The 27,891-nt window shown below is 46.3% G+C and overlaps 2 protein-coding genes across 2 annotated transcripts in view; one reads left to right on the forward strand and one right to left on the reverse strand.

The window, feature by feature from the left end:
• Nucleotides 1-457: 457 nt before the first annotated feature.
• LOC112991695 (acyl-CoA 6-desaturase) lies at nucleotides 458-26,864 on the reverse strand. Its single transcript, XM_064513305.1, has 12 exons — nucleotides 26,382-26,864; nucleotides 19,175-19,285; nucleotides 17,587-17,784; nucleotides 17,072-17,173; nucleotides 16,045-16,170; nucleotides 13,306-13,366; nucleotides 12,698-12,774; nucleotides 12,370-12,467; nucleotides 9,821-9,917; nucleotides 8,168-8,247; nucleotides 6,979-7,104; nucleotides 458-5,268 (listed from the first exon to the last, which is right to left on the reverse strand). The coding sequence occupies exons 1-12, from the start codon at nucleotides 26,577-26,579 to the stop codon at nucleotides 5,217-5,219; spliced, it is 1,326 nt and encodes a 441-aa protein (XP_064369375.1). The 5' UTR covers nucleotides 26,580-26,864; the 3' UTR covers nucleotides 458-5,216.
• The window catches only part of LOC112991696 (acyl-CoA (8-3)-desaturase), a 29,269-nt gene continuing 25,287 nt past the window's right edge, over nucleotides 23,910-27,891 (forward strand). The window contains exon 1 of the mRNA XM_064513303.1: nucleotides 23,910-24,052. Within this exon, the coding sequence (XP_064369373.1) occupies nucleotides 23,930-24,052 (123 nt within the window). The 5' untranslated portion in view covers nucleotides 23,910-23,929. The remainder of the gene's footprint in view (nucleotides 24,053-27,891) is intronic.

The raw sequence follows: 27,891 nt of genomic DNA on the forward strand, positions 1-27,891 counted from the left end.
GAGCTTTCCGTAATCACTGGCAAACTGCTCCTCAAAAAAAATCTCATGGTTAGGCAAAAACTGGGGAAGCCATAATAAGTAGGCTTAAGTCCAGCTCCTAAGGAGCTAGTGTTAGTCTCTCTGGTGTTCTTACAGTTCCTAGTCTAGTCTGGGATCTGATTTTGAATTGATAAACAAGAACAGTAATTACAAGACTAAAGCTGCAATTTGGACTTGAATCAGCCTTCGTGGCAAATCCTACCCCGAGCATTTAAGAATCCTGAATTTGAATATATGTTCTTGACCTCAGTGCCAAAACTGGATGGTGACATTCACGTCCCAGAAATGTCCTAGCTAGTTTTACTGGCTTCTCTGCACTAATCTTCAGTGGTTTTGTATTGCTGAAGGTATGCCAAGAGGAAACTTCTTTCTGAGCACAGCCCTGGCCCTGACTCTCATGAATAAATCACATGAAGCATTTTTATGACCAACAAATAGTTATGATTTTATTGAGCAATAGAATACACTAGAAAAAATAGTTCCTTCTGAGTTACTGATTTTTTTTTTTTTAAGAATGAAATAATCAGGAGCTGTCCTATGAGAAACGTGGTTTTGAGGTCTAAACAGCTAGAAAACATCCAAAGTGTTAGGGCTCTGTTAGGGTGGGTTTCTTGGAAAAGCATCTGTTAGAAGAGGCCATGGTTAAGACAGGACAGTTCCTTACAGGAAAGGACACTTTTGTTCTAATGGAGACTTGAGATTTGGTCAGCCTGCTCCTAGAAGAGAATGAGTCCTCCACTCTGCCCTGCAGCCAGGAGTGAAGGTATCTGGAGATGCGAAGCTCTGCTGGTGCTCTGAGCCTCCCAAGCCCTATTTCAGTGAGGAGCTGGGCTCTCAGGCTCTGCAAATGCATGCGAAGAAGAAAATCTCTGTGCAAGGTGTCTTGCTCTCCTTGTGCCTCTCCCTGAAAACAGGAGGCGAGACCTCTTGCTGGTTCACTAAGCTGGCACAGAGCCATGGCATTAAACTAATTTTTGTTGGCCGAGGATCTAGGCTAACCCAGTTTAGCCAGGATGTGGGAGAAGCCCGTGCTTTGCAGGGGACGGAAACATGCTATTGAAAGGCACCGTATGTGTTAAACCTGTCCTGGCCCTGCTCTAAGAGCAGGAATCGGTGCAAAATCTAGCTTGCCATGAGACGTCTAGTGATGTCTCCTGCTGTAGCTGCAGCTGGTCTTTGCTGTTTGCCCTGAGCCAGTGCTCTGTCCTTTTTTGCCTTGGGCATCTGGGCAAAACCAGTGTGTCTAGCCTAAGCTGTTGTCCAGCTAGATCCTAACAGAGAATGGGAGAATGAGGCAGCTGGTTTCAAGTTGCTTTTTCTTCTCTGCGCATCCCCGTGGTGTTTTTTTTCTCCCATGCTGTCATGCTCTCCTCCCCAGCCTGGTCCTTCGTGTGTTTTCCCCAGCTCCGTACTCCTCCTCCTAAAAAACACATGCCCTCTCTCTTTCCTGCCCAGAGGCTTTTGTTGCCTTCCTCGCACTTGCTTAAATGAAAACTTTTCTCTGCCAAATGTCTCTGAATGTGCTGGTCCTCTAACTTCCCCCAGGAGCCTTGCTAAGGAGTGATGCGAGAGAAGCAAAGCCAGGCCTTTCCTGCCTGTTGTTTCATTATCTGACCCAAAACAACTGTGTGTTTCCTACCCACAGCCTCTGTCCATTGCCAAGGGCTCATGTAGCCGGTGCTGTGATTCAGCTGGGTTTATCTGCAAGCTCTGACAAGCTCCAAGCATGTTTTAGAGATTTTTTTTTTGTGTGTGTTTGTCTTGTTGCAGGGCAAAAGAATGACCTGTATCAAGAGAGAAAGCTGTAGAGATTTCACCTTCTCCCTTTTCAGAGGAGAACTAATTGGCTGTGAGAAAGCTGGGGCAAAACCGTGCTTAAATTTCTATGTTTTATACCCTTTTGATGGCTAATTGGAGCCTGCGAAGGGCTGCTCATCTGGAATTGCTGCATCTTGTCCCCGCTGGGGCCAAAGCCCAGCCAGGTCATATGGACTTTTACATCTACCTACGGCTTACATTTGCAGTTTCAGTAAAACTTCCAGAACATCTCTAGTTAAATGGGGTATTAGTGTGGTGCTACTTGGGGTTATAACACAGCGGGTTTCTGCAGGCTTCCAGGGCTCTTTGTCAGGGATCCCTTGGACTTGCTCCAGTTAATGCATGGAGAACTTGCATATCAAGGTGTGTCTAAAACAAATTTAGAGATAGCGGGCTGGGTTATTAAGAGGGAACAAAACTATATGAGCAAGGCTGCCAGAGAGGCTTCGTCTGACAGAGTAACCAGCATCTTACACTTTCACAAGACAAACTTTCTGGGTACAGAAGTACAATGAATAAGAAGAATACACTGCCAGTTACGAAGGGCTGGTGACCTGCTCTTCTTTGCAGAAAGGATGTTTTCATCTTGCAACAGCAAGAACAATACATGACATTTGGAAATCACTTCTGGCTATAACATTGCATTTTTCTTTCTTTCTTTTTTTTTATTTATGGATTTTGGCAACTGAACATTCTTCACCAAAAAGGAATTTTTCGAGGGTCTGAAAGAAGCAAAGTAGCTGGTCTGGGAGCACAAGGGAGAGCTAATATCATGCTCTCTTCTGTCCCCCTTTCTTCCCTTTGATATCTTGTGCTAAAGTCATGGGGGGAAAAAAATGCCCATTAGGTGAAGAGCTTGCCTTTCATGCTGCAGATCGTGCCATCGTGGTTGCTCTCCTGGAATGTTTCAAAGTCTTTCAGGCATCCTCGGTTGTAGCTGCTATCTCCCAGGTGCTGCCAGGCCAGGCTATTGAGTTGGAAACTTGTTCTTTTAGTAAAAAAAACAGTCCTTCCAGTAGACTGGTCAGTGGCAAGCAGCAAGCCAAGCTGCTGAAGCTGCCAGTCTCCTGCAGCTTCTCTAAGTGTTAAAAGGCAAACAATTTCCCAAGAAGAAAAGTAGGGGGGGGGGGGGAAGGGGGGACAGAGCTAATGAGGAAGAGGCACCTGCATTCAGAAGAGGTTTGCTCTGGGAACAAGGACTGGAGGAGTGGAAAAAAAAAAAGAACTGTCAGAAAAATAAGCTGAACATTTAGAAGGTAACATTGCTGATCCTACAGTGTTTTTGTGGTTGTCCCAGGCTGGTGCAGTGACAGAGATACATTCAGGGAGTCAGAAGGAGATGGAGACATTAAGGCAGTCATAAGAGTGTTAGCCACCGTTCCAAACTAGCCCGTTACTACCCGTCTGAGAAGTTACAGCATCCGGAAGGCTATTATAATTTATGCTATTAGAAATCATCTATAAAGACTGTTCAAAGTCTGGTTGAGCTTCAGACACCCCGTGACGATAACACCATTCCTGGTGACATTTAGGTTTTGTTACCTTAGAGGTATGCAAGAACACCAAAATGATAAACCCTTTACAAACCTTAAGTATCAGTAGCTAGGTTAAGTGATAATCCTGCCTATGACTCTCCAGTCTGCAAACACAGTAATCTCATTTTCCAAAACTGAGGGCTGGGAATACATTTTTCTGAAGTTTTCTGGAGTTAGGGACTGTTTTGGAAATCATAGCCCCTTATCATAAACTAAAGAATATGTTTGTCTCTTTTCTACTGTATTACATTTTAAACTAAAGCCCCCTAAAGCCCACTCCTTAGCTGGAGTGGGCTTTGGATTAGGTTCCCTGTTAGAGAAATAGCTGCTCAGCTGCACCCCTGGATGAGCCATTAGATTGGCCAAGCGGATTTTGGTAATTAGATATTGGGCAGAAAACAGAATTTTAGACAAATCCTAAGAGGTTTCTAGAGAAGGGTCCACATCACCAGCACAGCCTGGTCAATCCTGTTCTCAGCTGTCTCCCCGAAAGGGCCTGGGGGCTGGGCTGAATGGGGGGTGCAGCTCCTTTTTTTTTTTTTTTTTTCTTTTCTTTTCTTTTTTTTTTTCCTTCCTAGAAAGAACTTCTTTTCTTTGGTCCTTGTTCGCAAGACCTTTACAGGGCATTGCTGCTGGCCTCTGAAAAGCAGAAACGGTTGGTTTCTTCTGCTGGGCGTGAGCAAACAGGCAGAGCTGCGTGTTTTTGCAGCACACTGCCCAAGGTGTTTTTGCAGCCTGTTGCCCGCTGCCTCTCCTCAGGTAAAAGAAGGCCATTTGTGGTTACACTGGAGCATTGCAAAGAATTCGTGGGCAACGGGTAAGGCTTGCCCTATGTGACTTGTTTGTGTTTTGCATGCAAGTTGCTGATGAGCATAGTGCTGCTAAAGGGCCTCGTAAAGCCAGACCCGCTGCTCATTAGGGAAGGAAAACAGTCCCTCTCCCCAACGGAGACAGCTTGGTGCTTCAGCCCGCAGCTCTTCTGCAGCCCCTGGGAAATAGCAGCTGGCCGCAAAAATACAGCTGTGGGTGCAGTCCTGTATTAAAACCCTCGCCGAGTGGCAGTGGGACGTTAGTGGTGCAGGGTCCATATCACAACCTTTGCTAAAGCGAATGCTATGATTAGAGAGAGAAAGACGGCAGGACAAACGGACACTCCAGCAAAGCTGCAGTAGGGCTGCGGGCACCGACATAGCCACGCGATATAGCACCTGCTGATCCCGGTGGAGTGTGATTTCCGCAGGCAGGATGCCAGGGAGCGCAGCCCACCTGAGTTTCCTATCATGGTGATGATCGGGGACTGTTTTAGTTTTCCTTAATAGCAAAAAGAAGCGGCTCTAAGCAATCTTAGGGAAAGAGAAAAGAAGCATAAACTGACTTGGGTGTCCTCGGACTGCAAATAGCAGTCAGGTGCAGAGGTTCTCCGAAGCCTGAGAAATGACACTGGTCTGTGAATCAAGGGCTTTTAGGTAGAGCTAGAATTATACTAGTAATTTTTTTTTCCTGGTGGAGAGAAGGAGGGTTGGATATCGTGCCCCTTTTAAAATGCTCCTTTTCTCCATCCTCTCCCCCTCTTCCATCTGTTTTAGTGCAGTGAAGGTGTTGCGTTTCTTTGAAGACTATGCCAAGCACATTTTTCAATCTGTCCGGATTAAACGGGTTGTCTGAGCCCATCCCAGTAACAGTTCACAAGACAGGAAACTCCTCTCAAACTGTGCACATGGATACAGACTGAAATCTGATAGTGAAAGACACGCATGTGATCACCCCCTCCCTTCCCCCCCCCACCCCTCCCTGGCACTCACATCTCCCCATTAAGATTCAAGTTCACTTATGGAGGTAAGCATCCAGCCAGAGATCTCCAGATTTCTTTAGGGACCTGGCGAAAGAAAAGGGAGAGAAGTGTGCTTGGCCTGTGAATCTTGCCTCCGTTGTTCCATTCCTACAAAGGACGAGCCTGCTACTGAACGTGACTATGGGACACCAAATGCCTTTCCCCCCAGTGGTAGGCAGACATAGCAAGAGGAGGGACCTATTTTCCTCTTTAGGCCCCCGAGATGACCAGTTTCAGACTCTGAGCAAGATTTTTGGCTGATGTCTCTTGTATCACCTGCAGTCCCAATGGCCTTGTGGTGACCTGCCTTTCTTCCCCTTAAAGAAGCAGCAGTGTCATCGAGCACAACGGTCTGGGCTCATCACGCTGCACCCACAAAGGAGCTTTTCCACTTTCCCCTGGGAATTTTCAGGGAGGATTCCCTCCTGCATCAGTTCTGCAAATGCCTGACAGAGCCAAGCTCTTTTAGGCCCCAAAGTCCTACTGACACATAGGATGCTGGAGGGCTGTGTTTGGTCTGGGGGCCCTGCTAATTGGGACAGGAGTGGGGGGGAATGGCAGGGATCACTCTCTCAATGCTGTCCCGGTGTCCAAACTCTCATTTTGCACCATTTATTCCACAGAAAGTCATTCTGACTGCACCAGAGCAAGCTCAGGTTGAAGCTATCTGGTTTTGGCTCTCTGAATGTGTAAACGTTTTCATCATGCGGGGTAAGTCCTTCCCCTGCTCTTTGTGTATGAACTACCTGGAAACGTAGCTTGATATGGTTTTACGGGAGGTGATCCTTCTATCAGGTGGGCAAGCAATTGCCGGGTGGAGCTGGTTTTTGAGAATTTGTATAATGACGTGGCGACTGTCTTGTAGGATGCAAAGCATAAGCCCCCTGGGTCTCAGGATTGCATGAAATTTCCTGGGCTAACTGGGTTGGGAGAACCACAGGAGAGTTTGGGCCAGTTTTCAGCCCTTTGGCATCTAGGTAGGGCCAGTCTGCTTTCATTTGCGCTTGCTTAGAAGGGGGTCCCTGAGACCGCTTTTATTGGTGGGGATCCCTGGAGTGCAGGATACTTTCTCCGCGTTCCCTGTCATGAAAAGTAGCCTTCCTTGGAGTAACTGAGACAGAATCGTTAACATCAAATCTGTCAGATAAGGATTATTAAGTCTAGTACTCAACTGCACCTGTAGGGAATAGCCCTTTGCTGCTGGGATGGCTCAAACAGGCAACAGCATGGGCTGTGATCTAAGCTGTTCCCCTTCAATTCATCTCAGTTTGCAGCCTGCAGATGTGCTGCGAGCTCCCTAAGGCATGAATGACCAGCTCTCAAAACTGCATTTCGAAAGCAGTATTATAAAAAGGTCCCTTTTGGGAAGCTTAGTAGTGATCTCATCGCTCAGTCCTCCCTAGGTTCTTGGATAGAAGTGCTCTGGGTTGTAGAAGCTGCTCTGGCAGACAGTTATGCTCTTTCTTGCCCCAAGATGTAGTGAGGCAGCTTCCCATACGTTGTCAAGTGGTGTTACTCCACTAAGTCCGCAGAGCTGTCACGTCTGCTGAGAGTCAACATTTCTGCAGGTGCTCCTTGGACTGGGATATGAAGGTCAACCTTAGTTGACATCAGATTATGAAATATTGACGTTGTATTTCTCAGAGATATTTCTATAGTGTCCTGAATTCTAGTACTGTTTTTCTGCACTAGAAAAGATAGGATGTTCCCCTAAGAATGAATTGTGGGGTACAGAAGGTATTAAAAGGCCCTTACCCAACGATGTCTATGCATGCTTTCCCAAGAGACTTCTCTTCATATTGGACTCCATACTTGGCACATAATGACTTCACCAAAGGTTTAACCTTCCAGAAATTGTGGCGTGGCATCGTTGGAAACAAGCTTGAATGAAGAGAGAGAAAACAAGCCTGAGAACTCTAGAGCTGAACCCTGAGGGACTGGCATCTCCTTCTGCCTTCTCCTAGTTATCAGCCTAGTCTCCTGGGCTAATTATCACCATCTCCTTCCCAAGCTATACAAGCAGACAGAAGAAAAGCTGAGAGAGAAATCCATGCTTTACAGTCCTTTGTTTCAAGGCGGCTTGTGAAAACTGAATGTGCTGATTCTCCTGCCACTCTGTCACGCCTCGAAACAAAGCCACGTTCGGAAAGATAGCGGAAGTCAGTTTTAGGAAAGAGAAGACACTGCAAGAGGGATGCGAGGGAAGCAGGAGTGAGGAAACAGCCTCAGTCTACCGAGACAGCTGCCCATTTCCTTTGGGCAATAACTAACATCTCTTGCCGAATGGACCTGCCAGTGATCCCCTTTTGGAAACTCATGGAACAGAGAAGCAGATAAAGAATTTGGGATCACCTTTCCCTGTGCTGTTCAATGGGGATTTAATTTCTCTCTAAGCAAAATTCCAAAGCAAACAATTGAACCTTAAATGCCCTCTCTTTTACATTTTGTATCGCCACTGGTAACTGACTGTCCATATGGCTCTGGTTTTCAATATCTTTCCCAAAACCTGGTACCCAGCAGTGTAGACAGTCCCACACGGCTGCCCCAAGACTATACAACGCTGAAAGTGCTTTTAGTCAGGGAGAGGAAATTTCTGAAATGGACACTAGGGTTCAAGCAGTTAGTGTAGAAGTGCAGGAATGTGAGTCCATGGCCATTGTAATTGGTAGATTCCTACCACTGCTAGCTAGCTAAAACCTGGAATGAAAATTGGGAGTGAGGGCTGAAGTATTTAGTAGCAAGAGGGAAAATATGCCATGCTTGGTGGTAGAAGGAGAAGGTGACCCGAATTAGTTTGGGTTTTTCTTTCCTTCTTGATATTCAGTAGTGCTCCAAAGACTCTCTCCCATCCCCCACACATGTGCCTTTAGGAGTCTTTCCCTTGCCTCAAGTCCAGGGTTGTGGCAAGCCGGTAGTGGCCAGGTGATTCTGGGCCCATACTCACTGGTGCTCGATTTGGAAATTCAGGTGCCCGGTGAACCAGTCATTGAAAAAGGACTGCTCAATATTGCAGGTGGCTGCCAGCTGTGAAGGCAAGAAAGCAGCTGTGAATAGTAGTGAATTCTCACCCTGCAATCAGCACAAAGCTCCTCTTGCCTGTGCCAAGGACTGGAGAAAGACATGCGTCTCACTGCACTGCTGAGCCATCAGAGTGCAGAAGGCTGCCATGTGAGGCATCTGGTTGCAGTAAGGGGTGTTTTAATCTCCTCGGGGTCTGCTGTGTTGCTAGTGCTTCTGGAGGTTTCAATAGAGGTGAAGGGGACAATATAAAGAGGCAGTTTACGGATTTGGTGACTAGTCACGTGTCAGTCCAAGTATAGAGGTGCATCTCAGGCTGTCCAGTTGAAAAACAGAAGGTTAACAACAGGGCCAAGACAGGGAAGGTGGAGGGAAAAAATGATGGGCATGGGAAGCCGACTTTTCCCCATCCTGCCTAATTATTACCCAGTGTGTTTGATTTAAGTGCAAGATCTGAATACCATGGAAATATTTTCTTAGTCGCTCTTGCTATTAGCTATTGTAAAAAGTAGGTAGTCTTAAAATCCTCTTACACTCTTAACTGGCTAAGCTGTGAATCCTACACAGTAATCGCAGAAGATACACCCTCCTCACCCCCGCAAGATGCAGCATAAAACCACATCAGTGTCAGAGGCTTCTCTCTCTTTCATACCCGCTCACGCTTCTGCTCTCTTTGTGTCATGCACATCTTACTGCTCTCTCTCTAAATCGCTCTCTGTTACAGTCACAAAAAGAGCATAAGCAAATGCTTGAGTTAAATATCTGAGTGTTCCCATGACTTCGGTGAGCCTATTCACGTGTTCAGTGTTAAACAAATACGAAGGTACTTTAGCGAAGCATGGCACGAAAGAAGAGAAAGTAACTGTTAGACTTTGAAAGCTCATGTTCAAGGCCCCATTAATAACTACAGTTCCTAATTAGAGTAATTAATGCATGAGGTGATTTATTCTCCCAGCTCAGTTTTACCAAATTCATAGGGCCAGTGGCAAAGTTGGTCTCCTTATCCTCCAGGTCTGAATAGGACTTGGAGCACTACAAATAAGAAGTATCCTTTCAGCAGGGTGGATGCGCTTGGCCAGGCATTGAAAAGACACTGAAAGCAGCTGGCTTTCATTTCAGACCTTATTCCCAAGATACGATCTTTAGAAATATACTGAGCTTTCTTTTCAATGGGGGTTGATGTGTTTTCAGCACAAGGAAAACACATGGATTCACATTAGCCAAAGTTAGCACAGTGAGTCGCGTTGAGGGTCTTCTCTTTCTTCATATGTTTATAGCAATGTACACCACACAAGGAAGTCAAACCACACTGCTTGAATCTGACACGGCCTCAAATCTGAAGGAACAAGATATAATCTTTTGGTTGCCGTGTTTGTCACAGAAGTTTGGACTTCCATGTCTTGAATCAGCACTACTTGCTCTAGAGGGAACAGGCTCATGGCAGAGACAGGGGACTATTACTTTGTATAGCATTGTGGGAGATGGCTAGGGACAGTGATAATGCAACCACTCTTTGAATACATTTCTGATCCATTTTGGGGCGAGTGGAGTCAGAGGTATCCTTTTGCCTCCCAGTTACCTGAGAACTGAGCCAATCTCTGTGCTTCTCACTATCAATTTCCATTGGAATGTGATTCATCTGGGTGACCCACACAAACCAGTGACTCTCCAGAAACCTTGAACAACAGAGGAAAAAGCACGACATTTTAGGTTGCAGACGAGGATATGAGGTCGAGAGAGTGGGGTTTACAGGGAGCAGCGGGAGGCATTGCATGTGAGGGAAGTATTTCTCCAACATATGGTACTAAACAAGTCTCTTTCCATAGAAAGTGGAGAGAATCATTTCTGCAATGAATTTCTCTTCCTCTCTTTGTAGCTTTGGGACTACTGCAACTACAGTTCACTACAACCAGGATATCCTGCTGGACTAACCCTCTGCTTGATTTCTCTTCCTTGGAAGTGGATTGACCTTTTGCACTTTTTTTTACCTCTTTTTTCCCTGTCTTTCCTCCCCTCCTGCCCTCTTTTTCTTTCTTTCTTTTTTTTCCTTCCATATCCTTTACCATAACTCTCAACTCTGCACTGGGCTGCTTATCACTTTAGAGCGGCTTGTTTATGTCTTGTGGTATATGACTGCATTTTCAGCACCTGTAGAATAATCTGTAGAAACCCACTTTCTTCTTTTTGCCCGAAGTGGTTTCTCTGTGTTGCGGTTGAGATGTACTTTGGCAAGACAGATGTCCAGAAACTGTCCTTGATATAGTCTTTGGGCTTGTTCTCTGAAAGAGCAGCTGATCTCAATCTCTGCTTTCACCAGCAGTAATTTCACACTACCACAGAAAGGAGTGAGCTAAGTGAAGCAAGATCTCAGAATTGTTTTGAAGACCAGATGTGGTTTTGATGGGTGTTTGTTTTGCTTGGTGTTTTAATCTATCTGCTAGAGGATGAATGAGTCCTGTTATGTGGTGCACCAGCTGATTAGAGCAATCTCCCCTTTTTAGTGATTATTCATGCCTGGGGTCAAAACAAAACAGAAATGCTTCTATCTGGCTTTGCACCTTTTGTGTTACGATTAAAACTGGTGACTCTCCATAAGCATCTTGTTTTCTCTGAGCAGTGGGAGGGCTGCTCACAATGTTGCATTGCTTTATAAATCCCCCGGGGCTCTTTCCTCACTGCCTGAATTATGAGGAAACTACTGTTAACAGGGAAATGTGGCCTGATGATTCATAAGCAACTGGAAACAATTTTACAAGAGGAAAGCATTGCTTCTTGCATTATTAGCTTAATCAGAACATGATGGGGTAGAAATAACAGGCTGGTTGTTATAAGCTTTTTGGTTTGTTTTCACACCAAAGAGGTTGGCTAGGCACTTACACAAATCAGTGTTTTTTGAAGCTCCCCCCCTTATTTTTTTTTTTTTTGAACCAAAGTCTATTGCAATTGTGAAAACTTAAATCATGAACAGAGATGTTAAGTTGTGTGGAAGGGAAAGTTCTGTTTTTATGAAGGTTTTTGCACATCTGTCGCTGTTTCCTTTTCCTCAAAAAGTGAAATATTTTAGAAAGTGTTTTTTTATCGTGATAGAGTGTTTTCCTAAAACTAATGCTGACCGTGGCACTAAATGCAGCCCTTTGCTGTTAGCTAGAAGACTAGAAGCTACTACATGCAGGACAGAAATACAAATTCAGTGCCGCCATCTGGAATACTGTAACCGTCTGGTGAGTAAATTTTCTAAGCCCTGCCATGCCCGATTCATTTCACAGCTCATGCTCATAGCTCATGTTTTTAGGTCTCTCGCTGGACTCTCCATGCATCAGCCAAACAGCAATAAGCATAGTAATACTGTTTCTACACTGGGAGTAGCACACTGTGAGGCCTGGTAATCACAAAGGGTAGAAGATCAGTGAAAATCTAGATATATTAAGAAACATTTCTCCACAGATTTAAGGAGGGGTGAAATGCAGCTTTGGAGGGCTCAAACTGGAGGGTAGAGGTAGGAACACTGTTCGTTCTGCGGTGTGAAAGAGCTTTCTGAGGTGCTGACTGAGCGTGTGGAAGTAATGCCATGTATGCATGCAGCGTACGGGCCGCGCGCTCTGCTGCACTGCGAGAAGTGGTCCCGGGCAACGTGCTCTAGGTGACCCTGCTTGAGCAGGGGGTCGGACTTGGTGATCTCCAGAGGTGCCTTCCAACCTCCACCATTCTGTTTCACTCCCAGGGGCTGGTAGTGCTTCGGGTGGCTCCCGAGTTACCTTTCTAGTGAACCGGGTTGCCTGAGGTATTCTGGGAGGGTTTAGCCTAGGTGAAAGCGGAAAACGTGCAAGTGCGTTGGGATCGGGCAGTGTGTGGGAACACGGAATGAGGAAAGAAAGGGGAATCCTGCCTGAGCTGTCGCAAGGACCGAGGCAGATGCTGAGCAGCAGAACCAGCTCTACTGAGAGAAGGTAAAATTGGGTGATGACAGGAGAAAAGTGAAGGAGTGAAAATACTCAGGGTAACACAGAGTGGGGAAGATGCCTACAGAGAACCTAAAGAGGGAAGGCCCATGGGACACAGTATAGCTGAGACTCTGTTAGTTGATGTTGGAGGGAGGGGAGCGCGGAAGGGAGGCCCCTTATCTCCTACCTGACAAAAGTGAGGAGAAACAGGGATCCCAGAACGCCATAGAATGGGATGTACGTGATGAAGTAGCGCATGTAGTAACTAATAGCCCAGAGCAGGTCCTAGGGGAAGAGAGAAGACATTAGGCATTGCCTTGCCCCTTCCCATTTAACATGGTCTTGCTGGTAATGTTAGGGATGCTGGGTAATTAGTACAGCAAAGCATGCCCTGTCCATCCTCCCTCTGGCGACTGTTCTTGCACTGGAGAGATGATTGGCCTCTCTCCCCGCTCCCGTGCGATGCCTTAGGAGTCAGCCGGGCCCCACAAGAACAGGGAGGACATTTCACTCACCGCCCAGAACCTGCGCCTGATCATGGTCGAGATGATTTGGATTTGGAAATACACAGGGATGAGCAGAGGTGGGAAGACTGCAAAGCAAACGGAAATGTTTCAGCCATCTAAGGAAATGCAAAGGTGTGTGACATGAGAGCGAGCCAGTGATTTAGGAACTGGTGCCAGGGAAAGCCTGCCTGGTACTGGTCGGAGACGCAAGGTGCTGGTGATGGGGGAACCCCAACGTGGCGATTGCCTTTCTGTGAAGAAAGGAGGCTCTGCTTCCTGCCCGTTCATCTTTAGCTATCAAAAAGCATCGAGTGGCGACACGCAGCGCTTCTACGGAGCCACTTGCACGCTGAGAGAGGTTCCCAGGCTCAGCTGCTTGCCTTGCTTTACATGGCTGTGCTGGCAGCGTTAAGGATGCCTGGATACTGGGGAGGATGTACTGAACTGACTGTGGGACCTGTACAAGTAAACCATTAAGGGGACTGCAAGCCTCAGGAATGAAAGGATGAGCTGGGATGTAAGGAACTGCTCTGCTAACACAGCAGGGTCTGGAAAGTGAAGAGCCTTCAACTCCCCTCACCACCGGGAAAAATGAAGAGTGCAGTGCAGATACTCACCAAGGAAGAAGTACTCGTGCTGATGGTTGTAAGGCAGGTACTTCAGCTTCTTCTTGCCATACTGCAGGACACAGATGAGAAAATTCAGTCTTGGATTATGACACCCACACATAAGAGGATATTCGCTGCAATACTTCTTTATTTATTAATTCTTTTTAGCTGGAACTGGGAAGTTTTGACCTAATTCCCACACCAATAAAGATAAAAAGTATTTGGTATGGTTAAATATCAGCAGGAATTAACCTGTACAAAGTTATCTAACCCTACCTTTGTCTCCAGTGTTACTTCTAGAGTGTTGTGAGAGTGTTTCAAAACATGTTGGCTGATCCTGGACAGAGATTAGGGCTGTTCTGCATGCCAACATTTTATATCCATGTATTTTATAGCCTGCCTTCCCAGTTGTGCTAGGTATAAATTCCTATTTAAAGTGTTCTGGCTTGATATACAGATCATTTTTTTGTCACTTGACAGCTGGATAGCATTTTTATGCACTTCTCTACCTTCTGCCATGCCTGTGGCTGTGATAAGAGTTGATGTTATCTCCATCATTACCTTTACAAATGTAGGGCATAAAGAAGTCAGACCTTTGGTAAGTCATTACAGAGGATGCCCGTGGCAGAGGAAGGCACTGAACCTTAGTTAGTTTTCCAAGCAAATGGCCTGACCGCTGGTTCATTTTGACTTATGCAGTCATCTGTGCTATTAACTGCTGCCGTCACAAGGTCTTGTAAAGCTTATTATGCCAAGAGTGGGAAAGCTAAGGTGGCCCTTCGCTGTTACTATGGGAAGCCCCAAGGACATGTTTAAATCTATAACGTTTGTGTCACTACAGTTTGGCATGTAGGAGACTGGGAATAGAGCACTGTCATTGACAGCTATCCTGCACCGAGTCCTGCATTGCTGTGGTCCACCCACAGACAGCAGATAGAGGAAACGGAGAGGTTTCTCCAAAGACAGGGTTGGACCTTTTAGTTGTTGCTTCCTGCAAGTGCCCATTTCTCTTCAGTGAAAAGAGGGAGTCGAGAGCATCTGGGCTCGTAACCTCATCCCCTTGGTTAAAAACCTAGAACTACGCAGAAGTGTCTTTTTGGGGCACCAGGAGTGTTCACACAAGAAGCTTACATGGAGAATCCAGACTGGTGGGAACTCACGCTTCTGCTTCCAGCGTAGCGACTTCCCAATGAAGGGAAGCCTTGTTGCATTGGCGTATCAGCCGCACCAAGTGCAACTAAGAGCTGGTAGCACTACAGTCAGGAAAGCTGATAAAGGGCTTTACCCGAAGCCTGTAACATATTGCGCCGGAGGCCTGCTGCAATCACAGGAGATTACTGGTATCAGTAGATTATAGAAGTAAAGATAGACTAATAGCAAGAGTGGCAGGAGTACAAATAAGTGACAGATTAAATCTGCTTACTGATCCATGACATGAAAGGAATTTAAATTTTCCCTGTAGTTCACAGTGAGCGGCTGTAACCATCACATTACATTTCACCGACGGAAGTTCTGGTTAGATAGTGGAAAGAGCTTCCTGGTGATTTTGAGTGCTGGACTGAAGTGCCCAGTCAATTCACGCTGCGGTGAGATTTCAGGGAAGGCTCGAGTATGTGCAAATGTGAAAGAATATTAAGGTATGCTGACGCTGGCCGTAATTCAGCTGTGTTATAGGAGGAAGATCCAGTTTTCCTTGTTGCCATACATGTTGCATTCTGAATTTTTCCTTCAGTGGGGGAACCATAAGCTACTTTTAAACTCGGTTATCAGGCACAGGATTTTCAAATAGGATGCACCCACACATTTAAGAGCATGATATTGATTTACATCCTCTGGATAGTGGCTTTTTAAACCACAGGAGAAGGCTTTCATTTTGATCATATACAATGGACCTTTCTGTCTCAAAAATTCTGTGCCTACAGGGTATTCTGTGTGTACAGGGAAGAAATTCCCTGTATGTGTCCAGATACCAGGCCTCTCCAACATGTGCCTGGAGTTACTTTCTTCATAGTATAAAAGTTGGCTAAGAAAGCATTAGCTTTTTCATTTTGCATTTCCCTGTATTGTACTTCTTGTTGACTTTTTCCCTTTTTTTTTAAACTAAAATCCTTGTTACACTGTTCAAGGACCAAGAACGGTACATTATTTCCTTCATGCAGGTTATTACACAGCAAACAGTAAATATTTTGGCTCTGGAATGATAGACTGAATCAAAACGCCTTAACATAGCCTATTACTCCATGAGCAACATGTTGGTACACAGTTACTGTAAGAATATTGTTCCAGGAGGGCGGCTGCTGTAATCTACTGTAGCTCCACTGACTTAGTCAAGATGTGGCCCTTAGTCCTTGAGTTGTCCCTGGTGTGAAGTAAGGGTAAAATCATTTGTGGCTGGCCTATGCCAGCAAAAAGTTTCCATAAACTTTCACTCTTCCAACTCAGCTTTGTTGGCTAGTGCCCTCAGAAATGCAGCCAAGGTACTGATTTCCCTTATTGTGGTTAACACAGGAAATGGATAGGGAATTATACAGTCAACTTTGCTCTTGAACTCAAGGTTTGGGAAGATACGAGGGCCAAACTCCTGTCAGACAATATAGATGCAAGCCCTGGATGAGGCATGTCTTTTTTTTTTAAGCATTTTGAGCAGTGCGTATGTCTAACAAGACTAGCCAACTCCTGCTTTTGGAGAAGCATTCTCTGAAGCCCTCTAGGACAACGCTATTCCACTTTACACCCACTGTGCCTTACCTCAACAGGCTGCGAATCTCCGAGGACGAAAATATGCAGCATGTTCACATCTGGGTCTTTCATGAATATGTTGGGCTTGGCATGGTGTTGGAAGTGACGGTGGTTCCACCAGTTTGCAGAGGCACCCTGGGCAGATGCAAGAACAAGGAGAAAAAAAAGCACAGCTCCTCTAATGGTAAGATTACCCATCCACTCACGCAAACTAAAATGGTGTGACTTTGATTGTGCCCAAACTGTTACTTACTTTAAAAATAGCAATAAACAGTAAGTGGTTAAACTGCCAGTTGTGATGAGACTGCTGATATGGGTCCACTGAAACCAGTAATGCCAGGCTATTTTGCCCTGGCTAAGGATCTCCCAAATCATCAGAACAGGCAAGAAAGCTATACTTTGGTGAGTTATGTGTCACTGTGTCTTCCCACAGGTGAAATTGTTATTTGTGGCTGAATGGTAGGCTTATTTCCTCTTGCTACCTTACTAATTATTGCTACTGGTCTCCATCTACTGCCTGTGCCTATGAAGAGTGAGGGGAGACAAACTGGGCTTGTAAGAATGGCCAGGGACGTGTCCCATCCCCTAGAAGTTCCTTCTGCAGGTGGATGCTGAAAAGCTTGGACTGCACTAGACTTTGCCCAGGGTAGAAGTTCTGAGGATATCTGGAATGGACAGGATATAGCTGTATGGGTCACTTAAAACATTACTAAGTCTTAGTGTGAGGGAAGTGAAGGACATGGGGGATATATGACAGGATGTTGAAATAGCATTTCATGCAGTTTCATGAGCTATATCCCCAGCCGTGATAAATTGGTGCAGTTCCACCGAAGCTTGTGGAACTATTGTGATCTGCAACAGCTTTGGCCGGGCTCTCTTATTTCTTCTGCACGACAGCCCCACGTGGAATTGGCCACTATTTTCTCCTCCCCACACTGGCTCACTGTGAAACAGCTCAGAGCACTGTGCTTTGGCACAGACCGAGTAAGTGGATGCAGCTGCTTCTACAGTGCCCTGGGTACAGAATGACCTTTACCTTCAGGTGCCCAATCACAAACTTGTGGACTATGTGGTTCCACACGGACTTCTTAAAGACAGAAAGGTGTCCAAAGTCATGTTGCAGCCACCCTGCCTGGGCCTGGGAGGAAGGAAATTAAAGTAGTTAGTGGGCTGAAATCAGAGTTAAGCAAAAAAGGAAATAAAGATGGAAGGCAAGTTGTGTGAGTGTGTGTATATATATGTGTGTGTGTGTGTGAGAGAGAGAGAGAGAGAGAAATAGAGATAGAAAATGAATAGAAGCGTTAAGGGGAAGATCTCTGTTTCAGTTGTGGGGAGGGATATGCGGAAGGAAAGGTCCAAGAGGTATGAAGAGGTATGTGTGAGGGGTATTCAGTAGTGGGTGGGGGTGGCCAGAAGGCACAGTGGGGGCTGGTGTATTGTGAACATTTTACCAGTCGCATTGGTGATTAATCTGACATGGAAATTCAGCATGCACCAACCTCCTTCAGGGCGATTTGGGTAGCCGTATGCTCTGTGCCTACTACTTCTCACCTGGGAAGTCGCAAGGATGCAGGCAAGGATGAGAGTTGTGATCCAGCCGGTACCAAAGTGTGAAACCATTAACCAAGCCAAAGCTTCCATTGCAATGATATGGGCCAAGTAAAGGGAGAAGAACCAAGGGCTTGCTCTGAATAGGTTCATATCCTCCGCTGTCTTCCTCAAGGTCCGGAAATCCTCCACCAGCTGGGACTGCAAAATGGATGTACAAGACTCAGCATGAATCTTCTAATGGGTCTGAATGTGCTTTAGGAAGCCTAAGTCTCCATACTAAGGACCCAGGCTGTTTCTTGCAACGGCTGGCCTACCCCGTAAGTAAGTAAGTAAGGACCTGTCTTCCTACTCCTATTATATTCAAGCTCTTCATCACACTTCCCTCTGAATAAGCTCAGGCCCAACTGGTCTTAGCCTGTATCCTGACCTTTTGCACCCTGAGCTAGGAGGGTAATTCAAGCCTGCTGCTCTGAACCAGCAGCACTACCTTGCTGCGTTGAGAGCTGCATCAGCATCAGCTGCTCACGCTAGTCTCAATGAGCTTTACAAGCATTGAAGGGACAGCTGGAGAAAGAGAGAACTCAATCCCATTACTTATGGATAATTTCTGAGCTCTGGTGATGGACGCACAATGTCAGAGTAGCTATGCTCTGTTTAATATGTGGGTCAGCTAGCGTGCAGTTGTTCAGGAAGGGCATTGCAGGGTGAGAGCCGGTTACAGTCATCGCTTCTATTGTGAGTGATACAGATACACCATAATCACAGGCAGCCAAGAATAACAGAATGAGACTGGGTTTCGGGATGGGAGTTAGGCACTGGGCACAGCATGGCTAAATAATGAATGAAATGAATGGGTCATCTGGGAGGGATATAGAGCTGGTATTGAGAAAGTGGAGTGGATGGGGGGTTCTGCTGGGTTGCTGCTCCCTAAGCTGCTGAAATGAGACATCTGTTTCACTTCAGCCAGTTTGAGTCTTGAAGCAGTAGTTTGCAGGGGGTGTTCTGCCAAAACGGAGCTGTGGAGTAAACAGTGGCAGAGATTTGTCTTGTTGAGGCTGTGAGCAACTTCCCTTTGGAGGTCTTTCCAGCCCTCCCTTCCTCCCGCCCTCTCTTTCCCACATAACACGCAAGCAATGACACGTGTTTCAGAACTTGGTCCCAAGAGAAGGAATAGCAGGAGGGACGCAAGCCACAAGAGCTGGCACACACTTCCCAGTGCACATTCCTCCGTCCATGTTTCCCTTCAGGATGGGATCGTTCCAGTCCGGGCGTCTGGAACGGGCTGCTAGAAATCGGTCGTGATTACCACAGACAGCTGTTGGTGGCTCTGCAGAAAGGGAAGGCTTGTACTGCCAGTCTGATGTTTCACCTCCCTCCCACGCACATTTTAATCTCTACTGGGACGTGCACATCACTGCATAGAGGCGTTCAGTCACCGAGCACTTTTTTTCTCCCTCTCTGGAGCTGCCTGTAATGAAGAGGGCTTTATAATCTGTCCAGTGGTTTTTCACATAGGGACCTGGAGGACGTCCTGAGAGCAAAAAAAATCACATCTATTATAAAGCCCAGGTTAGAAACAAATACTCACATTCTTGTCTCGGTCGTGGCTGGGTTCCCCTGGAGCGAGCTCTCCGATGAGTAATGGCTTGAGAAACTTTCGCACCAAGGTGGGATTGATATGAAAGGCTTGGAAGGCATCCTGGAGCAGAAATACGAGTAACTGTGAAATTCAGAAGTAGCTGTTGGCTCCTACCCATTGCACCATTCCTGCCCATCTCCAGCACTGTCCTTCTCTGCAACAGCCCCCTGTGTTATTCTGAATGAGTGGTACCGGACTCTGGTTCCTGTCTCTCTGATCGCTGTTCAATGCGGTACGAGTCGAGGCTGCTGAAACTGCTTATCTAGCAGGAAGTGAAAGCTGAGATGTGAGGTACTCTCTAGACATATGGTGAAAGGTGCCTCAAGAAATTTCCTAAGCAACTAAATACCTAAATCCTGTTAATTCCCTTGGAAGGTAGGCAGATAGGAATTTGTGTAAATCCCCATCAGGATATAAACACCCTTTGAGAGGCTGCTGCCAGGAGGCAATTCGAGAGAGTGGGTTGATTTTTGTTTTCATATTGTGTGGCTTGGTGTTCACCTAGTGCAGGCTAGGAAGGAATGGACTATTTGCCCTGTAAGTGAATAGATATTCACGATAGGTCTTGGTCTTGCTGAAGGATCTGCTCTGTATAGATACCAAGTGTGCCTTGAATGTATTAATAAAAGATATAGGTCCTCTTGGACCTAAATCGGGGGGATAAAAAACTCCATCAAAGAACAACTATGTATTTTTGTTTACTCCATTTCTTTTTAACTGTGTTTCCTAAAGTAGACCAGCTCAGACCCTGGTTTTCCTGCAACATGGCTTAGGAGTCCTGTAGGCTAATCATATCTGAGGACTATGGGAAAAGTATTAATCTGAAAGGGGAGTTTACATGTCCTGTTCAACTGTCCATTAAGAAAAAAGGATTATGTGATCCACACTTCCTAATCCCTCAGAAAATCAATCTAAATCAGAAACTATGTGTGTATGCCTACCTATGAATGCAGTACACCACCTTGGTTCACTGTATGGTTCCACCATTGAGATAGCTCTCTTTTTGTGCTATAAACCCTGAGTAGTATGAAGTGGGAAGTATTAGGTGCAAACAAAAATCCTATGACTGTGACTACTTAAGAACTCTGTTGCTGTTTATCCTTTCTAAGTACTTCCGCTATTCTGGGCAAGGACATGTTGGTGATCTCTGAGAAATGCCCTGTATTTAGGGATGTTACTAATCTCTGCTGTGCCCCTGAGACAGTTATCTCTAGACCACTCATTTTGAGTTTAGGCCAGTGACTGCCCCGGGAGCATTTTTTTTTTCTCACCAGACAATCATAAGCACATTGTGGCAACCCTCTGTGCTGCTGCAAAAACAGAAAGACAGCTCTTCTAGTTAGATGTAGAGCATGTTTCCTAGAGTAGGTTGTTGCAACTGCAAACAGATGTTTTACCTGATGTGGCAATGACCTTAGGAAACATTCATAAGAGAGCAAGATCTGGACTGTCTGGGTCCTTAAAACCATTTTTCACAGGTGGAGATGGTGGGGTCAAATGACAGAAAGAGCAGAGAAATGGAGGGAATGCTTTTCCTTAAAACTCAGAGGTGATCGAGCCCAGATGTGGCTGTGGATACCAGAAGTACTACTGGATGCATGGGCCAGTCCTGAGGACCCCAGCACTACCACAGCTGAGCAAAGAGTGCTGACTTCTCATTTGGAAGTCTACATTGCTCTTTTTGTTCTTTAAGATGAATAGCTGAATGCTATCTTGACTCCTCCATATGCTAGATATTATACAGGTAATTCTATCTCCATGATTTTCCTTGCAAGTCCAAATAGAAATGTCTTTAAAAAGTCTCAAAGAAGCAAACAAAGACTTGGTTGCACACCAGAACTTTAAGCAATTGCGTTAAAGTGCTTGCTATCAAAGCCTACAGGGGTGAAGACCCCATTCAAAAAAGCTCCTAAACCAAAGAGCTTTATTCATTGGTCTGAAATATGCTAAGTGGGTTAACAGTTGTGAAGAGCTGATAATTACCAAGACATGCAATAAGACTTCTTGTCATTTCTACTGTTCTGTGGTGTACAGCTGCTTGTCCCTGTCACAGGCTCATTAATCTCTTGTGAGATTGCTTGCATATTTGTTGTTCAGGATGTGCCTTGACTATTGGATGTATTTTACTGTGGTCTCTCAAACACCTGATAATAGACATAATTAGTTTGTTAGGTTTCAGCTGCAGAATCTAACTGGTGCCTCAGTAAAATTGCGAAGTAAATCCCATCTTGAGCATATGCTCTTGAGGCTGGGAAAGCAGGAAATCCTGCCTGAATAATATTTCTTCCATATGTTCAAGACTTCTGATAGTTTTTCCCACACTGAAGTGCCATGCCCTGTTCGTGGTGTGTTTTGATGCCAGGACGAACAAGTTCACCCCATCTCTATGTTTTAGTCCTCTTCAGTGTCTGGGGGTTTTCCCTCTAATGCAATGGGCTCTTCTTTTACCTTACTCCTTCCCCTTTCTATATGTTTTCATATACCCATATCCAACCTATGCCGGCATGAAGTATACATTTGACGCATCTGTTGCTAGTAGTGAAATCTTGCACACCCCTCCCTCCACATGGCATAGCTTGAATTTTGACCCCAAAGGTAGTGGTAGGGAGAGAAAGCTGACAAAGGTCAGGACCCCTTACTTTGTCCTTGCCCTTTCCTTACTGCACAGAACTGGAATTAACTCTAGAAATTCACCTGGGAGAGCTGTAAAGATCTAGTCCCATGAACTGCTGAGACTGCCTGCTATATGGGTCCCCACAATAAATTACATTTAAATGTCTAAATTCCTCCTCTATGAGATGGCACTTGGCCTGAGAGCTCCAGCTGTGGAGAAGGCTTATTTTCTTTTACCCCTATGCTCCCCCTGCATCAGGCTTTAAACCGGTCTAGTGAAAGCTTGATGCCTTTCACTCCTCGCAGAGAAAACCAATAGATCTCACGAAGGCCTGAAGGCCAATGATTTTAAAGGTGGGGTAGTTAGAGAAAGTTTATCTTCCTAACTTCGTCAGACACCTTGGCTAATGAGTCTCCTCTCATCTTGTTGAAATTTTTGCATTACTCATTTTATGATTAAATAAAACTAAGGCACAGAAAAAAAACCAGAAACAAAAACAGAAGCCAGAAGTGCCAAGTTGCCTATCTTCCTTTGTGCCATTGCCTTAAAACTGTAGGGGCCAACTCAAATCTTGCCTATTGCTCTAAACAGGAAGAGCAGACTGGAAAGTGCTCCCTGTGTCCAGCTGAGCTGTCTGGGAGCTTTCTTCCATTAAAAGGCTAGCTGTGGTATTAAAAAATACCTACCAACAAGCTTGGTTCCAGAGTCCACCAAAACCAATAGAAACTTTCATCCGACAACAAGGCTTCGGATGGAGCTTCAAAATAATACTCTGACCGCAGAAGTTTTGCTGTGGGAGGTGTACGAGAAGGGAGAAAGAAAGGTGATCTCAGTCATTTAATTTGAGGTTAAAGAAATGATATATGAGAAGTTAGAGATGGAGCATAGGGAGGGAGAGAGGAAAAACTAGCTACAGGTGCAGGAGAGAAAGAAAATACTGTGGAATAATTTAGAGGCTTATGAAATCCGTAAAATGCCAGAGGCTATGGGGGAAGGAGTAAAGAAAAAAAAAGTCATTTAAGTGTAAGGGGAGAAAAACCTGAACGCTAGAAATGAAACGGAGGTGAAATTCTTTTGTAGGGCACTGGAGTGTCCAAATTCTACACACGTCACCCTCTCTGGTATTATGCTCACAGTCCTGAGGCTGAAAAATACTCTTCTCTCCCTTTTACAGGACACTAACAGACTGACTTGCCACAGATGACAAAGTAAGGCTGCAGGCAGCAGAAGACTTTTACTAGTGCCTCCAGCAACAGTAGCGTTCTGCCCTTGGTCCAAAGATGAGCCTTCATGAATGTTTCACTGAAACGTTAGGTCTCGTTGCTGGTTTCCTTCCCTGGTATCATTGGCAGATGGTGTAAAAGGGGAAAAAAGAGGAAGGAAGATCAGAATGAGTTGGGAGGTGAGTATCTGATGGTACCTGCTGCAAGGTTGTGTTAACTTGGGAGGGAATATTTGAGAGGGAAAAAGGGGAAGAAAGGAAAAAAAGGGACAGGGTGAACACCTAACAAGCAATAAAGAATGTTGACTCAATATTGCTTAATTAATGGAAAAAAAAAGAGTTCTTGGAAATCTGGCTGGCTACCACTCAATCACAGTGATTGGAGATCTCTCTTTCTGATTCCTGTGGTATTAATGGAGGGGCAATTCAACTGCAGCTTCTGCCTGGCCGCCTTTCCTGCCAGCAGCCTATTTGTTGTCGAATCAGGCTCATAAATGCTCTGTCATGACTTTTCCAGGGAGAGATTGTCTTCTCCATCTCTGGACTTAATAGCCTTGCTTCTTTCTGAGCTGGATGGAAAGATGCTACTGATCTTCCCCTTCACTGGTGCCTCAAGCCCATGTCATGAAGGAAATGCTGGCAGTAGGAAAGTAGAGGTGGCTAAGAAGTAATACCCATATTTGTAACTGATATAGGTAGAGAAGGGACCTTTTCAGTATAGTCTCTGAGCAGCAGAGAGAATGTCATCTCCTGCATACTCTTACCATTAGTGGACAGAAAACTATGGTAACAAAGGAGTAGCTTTTTAATTAGCTACTTCTCACATATCTCCTCAACTAATGGGTCCTGAGTGCAATGCACCTGCCTGATGTTTGGAATCATCCTCAGTGCTGTGCTGGAGGAGACGGAGAGAAAAAGGAGGAAGATACACCCTGAGAAGTGCCATGTGATATTTACACCCGACCTCCTGACTTTGTGGTCTATTGGCCAGGTAAGCTGAGGTGTCTTATGGTAATATGCAAGTGGGAATTACCCCAACTTCTTTTGGTAAAAGCAGCTTTGCTTTGTTGAGGTATGAACTGCAGCTGAGCATTGAAGTGCTCAGCACAATCAGAGGAAGGATCTTGCACATCTCTGAAAGACAGAGAGGCTGCAAGGTACCCTCACGTACCCTAAATCTTACCATTTTCTGAAGGCAACCACGCATGATGTGATACCAGAACGGGTTGTCCCAGCCTGGCATGCTGCATCAATATGCTAAGGTATGGCCTGGAATGACTGAATGCTGAGTACTGTTAGTACCTGCAGGGGAAATGCATGCCTAAGCTAGCCTTGACACTCTTGATTTGACCAGCCTGAGCTGGGTGTGCTGAACATGCGAGCTGTCATGGGAGCTTCTCAGTTAGCTCTCTTGCAAACATCCTGCGATGAATTAGCAGAGGAGCTCACACATCATCAAGCAGGGTATCTTTAGGAGTGGCCCAGCAGGGAAGTAGAGTTCAGTGAGTCCATCAGTGCCAGCTTGCGGTTCTGGACAGACATGGCTCTTCAGAGTACTGGTCTATCTAAATGGACAAGTTCCTGAGCTTCCTCTGGTGCGTGTTTGCTGGACTGCGGGTCCTGACTGCATGTGGTGCTGATGACAACCCGAGAAGGATGAGAGCCATTTAAGAACCACGAATGTAAAACATATTGAACTAAGGTTTTATCACGGCCTTTTCCTCCCCCTAAGCTCTCCCAGTCGTGGTATCTTGCAGCACAGAATGACCCTTGCCAGTTAGGCCTTGGCAGAGTGGAGGCCAAGGCTTTCTCACCCTGAATGAGAGAGAGAGGGATTTTTTTTGGCAGTAAAATGTTATTTGCCTTAGGGGAGCTGGAAAACAGATACCAATTCCCTTTCAGGGCTCAGTGTGGGTTGGGCAATTTCAACGCACTCTACGACCGTGCTTTCATGGTGTGTGCTCTGAATATAGTTGTACTATATATGTACAGTGTACTCCGTGGAGGTGGGAGGAGATGCAAGGAGAATCGAGAGCGGTAGGATCACAAACCTGTGTTTCAGTCTCTCTTGCAAAGATTGGAGGCAAATGCAAGACCAAATACTTTTTGATTTCTAGTTGAGGTATTGGAGTTAAACACCTGGGGACAGGAGCGCTAACTCCTCTGGTTTCAACAGGCCTGCACTTCTGCAGCTGAGAGGAAAACCTGGCCCATTCCCTTCTTTTAGATGGGAAAAGCCACTCATTCAGTGGTTTCATTGGAAGGGGGAAGGAACATCAAAATCCCTTTCAGCACTTTAAGGAAAATCACGGAGAATAACCACCGAGTTGGTGACCACGAGCAAATGCAGATTGGTGGAAAGTGTTAGTAATTCTTGCTAATTAATTCTGCCCGCACACAGAGCCTCCTTGCTTAAGGTGCTAAGAGCTGTGGGAGACAAACAGTTAATGTTACAGCTTGGTCTGTCCTGCTGCTTACCCTGCACATATTCTGAAAAGCTCTCAGGCAGTTCAGTTTTTACCAGCTATGGGGTGGTGCGCTGGGGTGAGCACATTCCCTCCGGCTGCGCTTCTGAAGAAGGTGGCTTTGGGGGAAGCTGCGGACAAAAATCTCCGAGGCAATTTGTTGCCTTTTCAAGCATTTTCCTCCCCTCCCCTCCAAGTTGTTGAAATGTGAGAGGTAGCTGCAGCAAACCAACTCCGAACTGCAGGAGCAGCTGTGGCAGCAGCAGCGAATGGTTCTCTTTTTTTCTTAGAAACCTGTAACAGAAATCTCAAGAGAATTCCCTCCTGGGAAAAAGCTAAAAAGCTCCTTGTTTTAAAGCCTCAACCTCACCCTCTTCACAGAAGCGACTTTGAAACAGACTCCTATTTAACCCTTTCTTGTGCTTGGCTGCTATAACTCTGCATGGCAGAAGCTACCCGCCGAAGAGGAGACGACTTGGGACGCTTGGATCATGAAACCAGAACTCCAGGCCCAGCACAAGCAAGGGACAAAGGCAAACAGCAGGACTCGAGCAGAGCCAAGCCGTCTCTACCAAGCAATCTTCCAGATGCTGCAAACCGCCACGGATCAATGGAGCTGATGGCCAAGGATCTGCATCAGTCCGTACCGGCCTTTTTTTGCTCCTCGGTGCTAAAGCAGCGAAAGGGATGAGCTGAATGTACAGCAGGTGTTAGAGAGATGGGGACAGAGAGGCAGACAGCGGGCTGCACAAAGACTGACTCACTTCTCGGGAACCACAGGGAAGGAAATGGCCTGTCAGAGGCTGCTGCTGGGAGCTTGGAGGCAGCCGTGTGTGTCTGCGCGTGGGTCCTTACCGTGGCATCTTCGCCGGCGCAGTGGCTGATCACTCGGTGGCCCCCCGGGTGTCTGTTTGCCCACTTGGTGATATTGTACACCTTGCGCTCTATCACCAGCCACTTGTCCGTCCTCAGGTTGTGCTTCTGGATCTCCTCCCAGGTGTAGAAGCGGAGCTGCTCCCCGGCCTCCTCTCCTTTCTCCCCCCCTTTCCCCATGGGGCCAGCTGCTGCTTTGTCTTCTCGGCGGAACTGGGAGCCCTGCGCCTCCAGGGGATGTGCTGGGAGGGGAAGAGCCTTCCTGGCGTGGGTTAACTCAGCTGATCCCCTGCTATCTCCCTTCTCCTTCGCTTATGCCCTCCCTTCTCTTTTGTCTCTTGCTGGCCCCTTTGCGAGCTCTCAGCTCCGCCGCTTGCTCGGAAGTGCCCCCTAGGCTGGTTTTCCCTGCACTGACGGACTTTCTCCTCGCACATAGCCCTGTTTTGTAGGAAGCTCAGCCCCTTCCCCCCCCCTCGCTCAACCCCCCCCCCCCCCCCCAAGCATCCTCCTCCATTCAGTAGCCGTGGGGTTGCCACAGCGATCAGCAGAGCCCCTGCACCAATCGCGGCCCCGCCGCCGCCGGACCGGGCCCTGCCATTGGCTCTGCGCGATCTTGCGAAGGGGAAAAGCCGGCTGCGGTCCAGGCCCGGGCCGCGAACCCGCGGAGCGCCGCGACCCGCCGCGGCCGCCCCTGCCCCGACCCGCCGCTCCCCCGCTGTCCCTTCCTGCCCCCCCCGCCCCCACCTTTTTGCTCTTTCCATCTGGATTTTGGATCCCGTTAAGAAAAAAAAAAAAAGCTTTTTTTTGGCTTTTTTCCCCTTTCTTTCTTTGCTGCTTCATCAGCTTAGAAAGATTTCCATCTTCTGCCTGAAATTAGCCTTGTTTCGCTCTAGTTTCGCTCTAGTTTCGCTCTAGTTTCGCACTAGTTTCGCTCTAGTTTCGCTCTATTTTGTCTTCTTGAGTTCGGGGCTCCACGGCTGTCAGACTTTACAGGGTTTTTTTTTGTTTGTTTTTTTGTTTTTTCTTCTGTCACAGGAGCAGTTCATGCTCTTAGGCAGCAGGCTCCGACGGACATCTCCTGCTTAAGCAACGCGGTCATTAACAGATGGGACGGTGCCATCTTTTCTTTGCCCGGAGGCGCTTCATAGTAAAACAATCCCTGTTGTTAGATAATGCAAGGCGTTGCAGCAAAAGCGCAAAAATAGTGGAATGGCACTTTCACTGTTGTCCTTCTCGTGCCTGAGGATGTGTGTGGCAGCTCTCCAGGCCAAGGCAGTCATCACCCAGGACTTTCCTGCTGAAATGCGTCCCTGCTTAGTGACTGCTTTGCATCAATTAACGGAGGATTTATTATTACTTTCTGTAGTGGCATTGGCCGATTCTAAGCAGGTTTTGTATGCAAGCTGTTCAAATATGCTGGGGCACAGATTGCACCTCCAAAGTTATAGCACATAAGTGTTTTTCTGTCGCACAACCAAATGCCAGGATTGGA

The sequence above is a fragment of the Dromaius novaehollandiae genome, chromosome 5 (genome assembly GCF_036370855.1).
Source record: "Dromaius novaehollandiae isolate bDroNov1 chromosome 5, bDroNov1.hap1, whole genome shotgun sequence".
Classification (NCBI taxonomy): Eukaryota; Metazoa; Chordata; class Aves; order Casuariiformes; family Dromaiidae; genus Dromaius; species Dromaius novaehollandiae.

Bases quoted from the DNA above. Each gene is read 5' to 3' on its own strand.
- LOC112991695 (XM_064513305.1), bottom strand. From the start codon at position 26,579: ATGGGGAAAGGGGGGGAGAAAGGAGAGGAGGCCGGGGAGCAGCTCCGC. The intron at 19,286-26,381 runs GTAAGGACCCAC...TTTCTGCTCCAG, and splicing joins GCGCCGGCGAAGATGCCACG to GATGCCTTCCAAGCCTTTCA. The intron at 12,468-12,697 runs GTGAGTGAAATG...CTCTTCCCCTAG, and splicing joins TCAGGCGCAGGTTCTGGGCG to GACCTGCTCTGGGCTATTAG.